Consider the following 10,073-nt stretch of genomic DNA (forward strand, 5'->3'; position numbering starts at 1 on the left):
TTGCCACACACCACTGGGTTTCATCTTTCTAAACATTTACGACGCTTCCTTCAGGAAAAAAAACCCTGAAGACTGTTTACAAACACTTCTCCATTTCAATCTGTTGTTTTTCTTTATTCAAACTCGCCTTAGTAGCATCATGGCTATGAGCTCTCGAAAAACTGGAGACAAAATCATTATTCATCAAGAAAATCTGTTACCAGAGCCAAAACGCAATCAGAGGTGGAAGATGGCTTACACGGCCATCTATTTCATAAGACTTCTTGTTTCTTTGTCCAAGAAAGATCTTGACAGCCAGACCAAGATCTTGGGCTCCCCATCCTATGTTGCTATTGATGTTCATGATGATAGATCCCCATGTGAGAATAAACTTGTTCCTTTGATTAATGTCTATCAGAGAACACTCATCGATATGGTAAAAGAAAAGAGCCTTGATGTCTTGAATCAATTGGGAGGAGTTTTGCAAGTTGCTATCATTCTTGAAACTGATGTTAAGGATGGTGTAGGGGAAGTTGATGTTGCTCCTAGAAGGGATGTTTTTGGTGAAAATAGCTATAAGAAGCCTCCTTCTAAAAGATTTCTAAGCTATCTTCTTGAAGAATGCAAGGACCCGACAATTATCATTCTTTTGTTCTGTGCTATTATGTCCTTGGGATTCGGTATCAAACTGCATGGGCTGAGAGATGGGTGGTACGATGGTGGCAGTATTATTCTCGCAGCTGTTCATCTTGTTGCTGTCCCTGCTATTAGCAAATTCATGAAATCCAATCAATTTGACAAACTATCTCGTGTGAGAAATGATATAAAGGTACAAGTAGTGAGAGGCGGGGGGCAACATAAGATTTCTATTTTTGATGTGGTGGTGGGCGACGTGGTGTATTTGAATAAAGGAGACCAAATACCAGCTGATGGGTTGCTCTTGAATGATTCTTCTTTGAAGGTGGATGAATCAAGCATGATCAGTAGTGAAATGGACCATGTTGAGGTGAAAGGAAGGGAAAACCCTTTCTTGCTTTCTGGCACAAAGGTAGCGGATGGCAATGGCTTCATGCTTGTTACGTCTGTTGGAGTGAATACGGCATGGGGTGAGATGATGACTTCTAGAAGCCATGATCTGGATGAACAGACTCCATTACGATCTCACCTCGATAAGATCATTTCTTACATGAGGAAGGTTGGATGGACAGTTGCTTTATTGGTTCTTGTAGTGCTGCTGATGAGGTACTTCACACGGAACACTAGAGATGATAGTGGTCATTATGAATACAATGGGAGCAAGACAAAGATTAATGATGTGCTGGATCCAGTTGTGCACATTATTGTTGCAGCTGTGACTATTGTGGTGGTGGCAACTCCTGAAGGTCTCTCTTTGGCTGTAACTCTGACTTGTATATACTTCATGAAGAGAATGATGAAAGACAGAGTCATGGTTCGTGAACTCTATGCTTGTGAAAAAATGGGTTCAGCGACAACGATCATCATAGATAAGAAAGACATTCTTACTTTGAATCAGATGGAGGTTGTGGAACTCTTCATTGGAGAAGATATAATCAAAGCTAAACCTTCAAATGGTGAAATAGAATCGAAGGTCCTTGAGTTACTACAAGAAGGGGCGGCTTTGAATACAACCGGTACTACTGTTTACAAACCTCATCAGTCCACTTCAATTCTTGAAATTTCTGGTAGTCCAACTGAAAAAGCAATACTTTCCTGGGCTATGTCGCATTTGGGCGTAAATATTGACGAGGAAAAGAAAAAAGTTGAAATAAAACATGTAGAGAACTCGAATCCTGAGAATAACGGAAGCGGGGCACTATTGGTGAGGAGAAACAAAGAGAAGGTAGTTCATCACTGGAAGGGAGATGCCGAGGTGATACTAGCCATGTGTTCAAACTATTATGTTAGAAATGGGGAGATTAGAGACGTGAATGAGGATGCAAGAAAGCTGTTGAAGGAGATAATTCGGAGTATGGCAGTCAAAAGCCTCTGCTGCATGGCGTTTGCCTGTAAAGAAGTTGAAGACAGTGGACAGGCCTCTGACGAGCTTGAAGCAGCTGGATTCACTTTGTTGGGGCTCGTGGGGCTGAAGGACCCATGCAGAATAGAGGTTAGAACGGCGGTAGAATCATGTAAGAATGCAGGAGTGAAAGTTATATTGGTCACCGGTGACGATGTGCGCACAGCAAGAGCAACAGCCATTGAATGTGGAGTTTTCAGTTGTGATCAAGAGGATGTGGAAAGCGATGCTATAGTCGAAGGAGTCCAATTCAGTAACTACTCGCGGGAGCAGAGAATGGAAAGGAGTGGAAAAATCCTTGTGATGGGAAGTTCATCCCCATCTGACAAGCTTGAAATGATACGATGTTTAAAGGAGGAAGGCCATGTGGTAGCAGTAACTGGTGGTGGTACCAACGATGCCCCAGCTTTGAAGGAAGCAGATATTGGGCTCTCCATTGGAATACGAGGGACTGAGGTGGCGAAAGAGAGCTCAGACATTGTCATATTGGATGATAACTTCATTTCCGTGGTGAATATGTTGAGCTGGGGAAGGTGCGTCGCCAACAATATTCAGAAGTTCATTCAATTTCAGCTTACAATGAACGTTGCAGCCCTTGTCATCAACCTTATCTCAGCTTGTTCTTCTGGTGTATTATCATTTTCAGCATTCCAGATACTCTGGGAAAAGGTTATCATTGATACCCTGGGCCTACTAGCAGTGATCGGTCATGACCAGCCCACCAAAGATCTCATGAGAAAGCCTCCTGCATGTTGGTCCAAGCGACCTATCAACGAAAGCATCTTCAACAACATCCTCATCCAGGTCTTTTATCAGGCAATTACTCTATCAGCTCTACAATTCAATGTGGGTAAGTCAATTCTGGGTTTGGCGATTAATAACACACTTGTTTTCAATACCTCAGTCATCTGCCAAGTTTTCAATATATTTACTGCGAGGCTGCCTGTGGAGAAGAAGAGCATGTTTATGTGGATTCGCAAGAACAAGCGTTTCTTAGCGGCTGTGCTTGCTGTCACAGTTGCTCAGGGAGTGATAGTGGAGTTATCGAGCAAGGTGACTAGCTGCAGTGAGAAACTGGATCGGAAGCAGTGGTGTGTCTCCTTAAGCATTGCTGCTTCATCTTGGTTGTTTGATCAGCTTGTAAGGCGTATGATTCTTCCTAAAATCAGCTTTCTTGGATCTTGAAAAGTTCCACTTAGGGTTTTCTTTTATATATGTATATATTTTACTACCGGTCCTTGAAGCTGTTTTGGCTGTTACTTATTGTACGAAAACATGGTTTCTGTCCGAAGACCTTCTGTTGTAACATCTATTAGATGTAAGACATTCACACTTGGTTAATGTGTTATAAGATCTTGTCCGTTAAAAACATTGCAAAAGGGAGAGACAATCTCATTAACCATCCATCAATTCTATCAGTGGCTGATCTGTTATAAAATAGCATCCAGATGTACGCACATCAGCCAATTAATTCACCACTATCGTGGAAAGTAGGTTAGTAAAGCGTAGGATTCCTTAGAAACAAAATGCCACGTGCAGGGTATTTGTGGTCCTGAGTTGTCCTCATCAGCAGCTATTTTTGACATAACTTGCTTTTCCTTAAAATTGCTGATGATTGAGATGTCAGGAAATCGAGGAAGATAATTGGTCTCCACAGCCTATTTTTTCAACCTTAACTTGATTAGGGTTTTTAGTTATGTTAGATTCCTATATTTTTGTACCGGTTCAAGTCCCGGGAAGTTTTGGCCTTTAACTTTCTCTTCTTACAATTGAACCCCGATTGCCAATTAACTTATTAAAAATCAAAGTTGGTCCCTAGAATTTCCGGTTCTTGTAATTTGACCCGAATTACACTTCCAAGCTTGAGGACCATGTGTATAAAAGGCATAGTGGAAATTAGCATATATCATGAGAAAAAAGGAGATTTTCTTGGTCCTTGATTTATTGAAAGGATGATTGTGAGTTTGTTGTTTGATTTGAAGAAAACATAGGCTAGTTATCATGCCCGCAAAATGTAGGAGATAATGAGCATGGGATTTAGAGTTTTTGGATGTTAAGGTAGTACTTGATGCTTCTCCTAACATGGAATGTGGTTGTGTTGGAACATGGAGTTAAGGTTTTGTGTTTGGTTAGAGAAGATCATGAAAGTTAGGTTCTTAAAACGTTTCCTTTGGTCATGGTCACTTAATTAGATTGTGGGAACATCTTAGAAATAGTTTGTGGTAGGTGTGAGATATCATTTAATCTCGTTAATCCTAAGGTTTTTCCAACCTTTTTCATAAAAGAAATCCATGTTGTTTTGTTATCATGATCAACTTATCAATGTGTTGTGATTAATTAATTTCAAAATTGCATGGTTTCTTTGATTATTCTGGATCGAGTTCATATTTTATATATGTTCTTGTTTGCAATAAAATGAGAAAATAGTGGGACTTGCTAATAAGCATGTTGTTTTTTATAATGCATGAAAGAGAGTCGTGGAAGTTTGAAATCCTTTTACTCTAGGGTTTAGATTTTATTAAGGATTTACCCTCTCATGTTCATAAGGCCCTTAGGGTGTATATATATGTGTGTGGTTTTTTTAATTATTGATATATTTTAGTATTTTTATTTTTTATATTTGCATTTAAAAAAAAAACAAAAAACATTTTTCATATCACATGCATCCATTTTAGGGTTTTTATAACTTATTTGTAAAATCCAACCCACATTAAAAGACCAGCAATTGACGCCAAATACAGTAGTTACTGTGTAGCGTATTACGCAGGATAAAATATATACAAGGAAAATATAATATTTCATAATATTACAACACATTTCATAATATATTTGATTATTAGCACAAGTTGAAATTTTGCTAGGAGATTTTAGGAGTCTGTTTTACTATAAGGTTAAAATTTTGTATCCATAGGAGGTTAAAAAGGCCTTCAAATAAAATCTAGAAGTTATTGGTTTGGATTTACCATATCTTTTTTTTAGTTAATTTAGGATTTTTGTTTTCAATTTAGTTTAATATTCTCTTATTATTATTATTTTGATTTTTTAGGATATTTTTTCTAATATAAATAGGTTTAATTAACTTGTATTTCATGATACTATTTGAAGAACAATACCTAATGATAAAAATTATGAATTGAAGTTTTTGTATGATGACCCTGTTTGATATAATTTCATGTTATTTTTTTTTTTATTGTTTTTCTTGTATTGTTTTGTGTTTGTGTTAGTACATGATTAGAATTTTATTAGAATTTGACAATAAATAATTTTTTTGGTTTTAATTATATGAATATAGTTTCCTAGAAGCTAGATGAATGTTTTCCCTTAAGGACAAATTATAGACTTCACACTGGCAGTCGGCAGTGCAGTGCGGGCCGGTGACCCTTCGAAGCTAAGCAAAAGGCAATCTGTTATTTTTCTTTATTCAATTTCTTTTGATGACTTCTCGGTTGGGAATAATTGAAATCGTGGGCTCCGCAAGGTGTCATTTATGGCCGGGAAGTAGCAAAGAAATAATTAAAATATAATTACAGGGAAAGAACATGTGCTATTCTTTACATAACTTGCTTTTCCTTAAAATTGCTACTGTTTGAGGTGTCAGGAAATCGAGGAAGATAATTTTGGTCTCTATAACTGTTTTTTCAAACAGTTTTTATACAAAAATACATGTAAAAATATCACAGAGACACGAATAAACTCTCAATTGTTGTCTTATTTTTATTATTTTATTTTTTAAAATTACTTTTATTTTAATTTAACATTTTAAATTCAAAACAATTGGTATAATTTATTTTTTATTATTTTAAATATTTTTATATAATTAATTATTTGCTATCAATTTCGTCATGCTTATAAATAGCTAAATATACATTATTTCAAACAAAGGATTTTTTATTTGGGATTTAACCATATTTTATCACAAATTAAACTAAAATGCAAGTAGTTTCAGGTTTTTTGATTATACTATCATTCCTATATTTTAAAAATTTTAGACCAGTCTAAGTTCCGGGTAATTTCACCTTTAAACTTTTTTTTCTTAACAATTAAACCCTAATATCAAAGTTGATGCCTATAACTTTCAATTCTGGTAATTCGACGTAAATTACACTTCAAAACTTAATTTTCAATAATAGGCACTCCGAACACGTCATACAGCTTCCACAGCCACCGTCATTGCATCTATTCACATATTTTATGTAATTTGAAGAACTGGAAAGATCCGGTGAAATTATTGTCATCACCCTGTTCTTTCAAGTGGCAATATACACAATGCAAAAACATGTTTGATCATGAAGTTCCAAAGATTGAGCTAAGTATTCATCCACTAAGCACATGTTCTTTCCCTGTAATTATAATTTAATTATTTCTTTGCTACTTTCCGGCCATAATTGACACCTTGCGGAGCCCACGATTTCAATTATTCCCACCGATCGAAGTCAGCAAGAGAAATTGATCAGCTCTAAGCGATATATATATATATATATACAAAATAAAATTAATATTCTAATTTTCAGCTATATACCCACATAAATTCAAACTAAACACCATTATCACTTTAAACCAACCTTCTTTGATTATTCTGAAGTTCATATTTTAATTCTTTGTTTGCAATAACATGTGAAAATAGTGGACTATATATGAGCATGTTCTTAATTTTTTATAATGCACGAAAGAGTACGTGGAAGTTTGAAATCCTTTCACTCTGGGGTTTAAATTTTATTTAGGATTTACCCTCTCATGTTGATAATGGTTAGCTATATATACATCCTTACATCTATTTTAAAAATTCATAAATGTCTTGTTAATTATTGATTGATATCATTTTAGCATTTTTATTTTTTTATGTTTGCATTAAAAAAAACAAAAATATTTGTCATATCACATGCATCTATTTTGGGGTTTTAATGATTTATTTGTAAAATTTATCCAGGTTTGACCCACATTAAAAAGATTATTGAAAACATTTCAAAACCCTAAAAAATAAATTCTCTCCTAAAATTGCGTTGAAAATATATTCATAACGGGCAATTATCTTGAATATTAATGAGAAGTAATACATTTAGTGGGTGTTTGGTAGTGTGGCTGCGAATGAGGTTCACCCGCAGCCACACTACCTGGTGTTTGGTTAAAACAAAAACAAGATGTTTTGCTGGTAGGGCCCACTGATATTTGAGGTTGCACCGCAAGTTTTGAGAAGCAGCAAAATGCTGCTTCTCATGCTGCTGACCCGTTGTTAACAGTGGAGCATGCTCACTGTCACATGAACAGTTAGCTTTTTTTTTTTTTTTTTTTTTTTGAAAAACTAGTAAACAAATTTTTTTTCCCCTGAAAAACTAGTATATTTAATTAATTGCACTCGTATTGTTCACATGAAATATATATATATATATATATATATAAAAATAGTTTAAGGTAAATTAAATTTATTCGTACTTTAATCTCAATTTTATTCCTGAAAAACTAGTACTTAATATTATTTAATAACACTACATAAATTAGAAGGATATCGCATAATGACGTAGCATTTTGTGAAATTTGATTGCAATTCCAATTACGTTATTGCCAGGTCCGGGCCCAGCAAAAAAAAAATTCAGTTTTTATTTTTATTTTAATTGTATTCTATTTAAAAAAATTAGAAGGAGATCATTTGATAACGTAACAAAAGATTCAGTTTTTGTTGTTGTGCGCTTAAGAAACCATGAAAAATATAGTCTTTATTGGATATATTTCGTATGTGATGACATTGCACATAGTTTAATGGAATAATTAAAAAAAAATTGATATCAATATTATTTATTTTATGATGTAATAACAGTAATTAAATTTACAATATTTAAATTAAAAATCATTAGTATTAATATATATATATTTTTTAATTATTTTATAACCTTCAATTTGAAAAGCATTTTTTTAACCAAACACATTTAAACTACTTTTTCTTCAACCTCAATTTCAACCACAGTTTTAACCAAACACCTATTTTTTCAAAACCAACCTCAACTAAAAGTAATTTTTATAAAAACAACTTTTTTTCAAAACCACAACCACAAAAAGCTACCGCAATACCAAACACACCCTTAATTATCCTTGGTTTTTGAACATGTCTTCCTATTTAAGCCTTTAGATATAATATTCATCAATGATACGGTAAAGACAATCATGAGTATTAATTTTTTTATTTAGTTTAATATTCATTAGTAATTTCTTATAAAATTTTGAATGTTATATACCACTTTGAATATCTAAGGATTGGAGTACAAAGTACAAAAAAGTCTCATTTAGCAAAAATTACTATTGTAAGATAAATGAATCTTAAATAGCTTAATCTAAAATGTTTAGTGATATCTTCTTCTTAAGATTTGATCTGGGTTCCATGAGCCCAATAAAAAACCCACTTATTTATTCATTAACATGATTTAATAAAACTATTAATAGTGACATAATAAGGAGTAAATAAAACAAAGAAATATTAATTCACCAAATAAATTGGAAAGTAAACAAAAATTAAAAACAGTAAATTAAAAAACTTTTAAAATGTCAAAACCTATTTTTGAATTTAACTCATTGTAGTGAATCTTTTCTCACCCATGCAAGTAAATTCACTGATAGATTTAGTCATCACATACTATTAGAATAAAATATAATTAGCAATACAGTTTATGTAATATATACATATATGTGTGTGTGTGTGTGTGTATAAAAATGTTTTAAGGTGATTGTATAATTTTTTATTTTATTTTTAGCATATCCAATCGATTATTTTTAAATTTTCAAATATTAATTAGAATTTTTAATGACCATGATGAGTTTTTTTTTCCCCATTTCACACAATTTATTTTGACGTGAATCCATGGCACTGAAAATCAGAGAACTCCAAATACCAAGGCAAGAAAATAAGCCGGAAACCGAAAGTGGATAAAATCCAAATTAATGCCAAGAGAGGGAAAAATCCTTGTAATCTTCCTAGTCTGTGATCTGTGCATTCCAAATAATTACATCAAATTTCTCATATTAAGGACCTCAGCATAGAAAAAAAATAAAAAAATCAAAGGAAAAATAAAGAAAAAGACCGATATTATAAACTCATTTAAAATTAATATGGAATCTGCAATGTTTTATAAAATTTAGCTTTTGGTTACGTTACTGAGGGCCGCTTTTAGAGTCTGGGGCAACAAAGAAAATCTTAAAAAAAAAAAAGAGGATCGAGTTATGATGAAACTTTCAAGCTTTTAAAACCTGAAGTGAACACAGAGAGTTTGTCAGAAGCTCTCTGCTTGTACTCTTTCTCCAAAGCTGCTGTTGCCAAAGATTGCAAGTCTGGACTGTCCTTGTCTTCCTTGTTTCGTCCTTTTGAAAGCTGTGCAATAGCTGACGTGCACTGGTGACAAAGAATCATAGTTTCCTTGTTAGTCACACAGTTCAGAAACATTGTCAAAGGCGCGGGATAGGAAAAGGGAGAGCTTCGAATTCCTAAAGATAATAATGAAGCTAATAAATGGCCTCAATACAAACATTAGATGGGAACTTCAAGAGGAAGGAGAAAAAGAAAACTAAACAACGAATTTCAAATGCCAGATCAACCCCAAAGAAGAATGTAGCTACATCCTCAAGTAAAATACTTGCACGCACATACACACATAAAGGAGGAGGAGGTATCTTACCAGACAAATACCAAAAAGTGCCCTGGTGTTCTTAGCCCCCAGTCAAATCTATAGTGAAGAAATAATATTTTATTGATGTCAGAAGGTTTTCAATTCCACAAGAGTGTAAAGCACCTGTTGATTCAAGAAAGCAAAGGGCAATTTAGTAATCAAATTGTTAACAAAGGGAGTCGTCTATGAATTGATCTGGGTTGCTAATTCCTGTGCATGCCTAATAATATTAGCATATACTATTATGGTCGTCTGTGTTAGATGTCATAAATTGGCATTCTATCCATATTCCTAAAATTGTTTGAAAATGCCCAATAAAAAGTCTATGCAAGATGAATTCTTTAAGCATCAGCCCAGCACGGTTCAGTTGATGTCAAATGCATGATCCTATTTGGATATAACAAGTG

The 10,073-nt window shown here is 33.8% G+C and overlaps 1 protein-coding gene across 1 annotated transcript; it reads left to right on the forward strand.

Moving 5' to 3' along the window:
- Positions 1–139: 139 nt before the first annotated feature.
- On the forward strand, positions 140–3,202 carry LOC118058116 (putative calcium-transporting ATPase 13, plasma membrane-type). The gene has a single exon (XM_035070812.2). The coding sequence runs from the start codon at positions 140–142 to the stop codon at positions 3,200–3,202; it is 3,063 nt and encodes a 1,020-aa protein (XP_034926703.1).
- Positions 3,203–10,073: the final 6,871 nt, after the last annotated feature.

This window comes from Populus alba, chromosome 13 (genome assembly GCF_005239225.2).
Source record: "Populus alba chromosome 13, ASM523922v2, whole genome shotgun sequence".
NCBI classification, from domain to species: Eukaryota; Viridiplantae; Streptophyta; class Magnoliopsida; order Malpighiales; family Salicaceae; genus Populus; species Populus alba.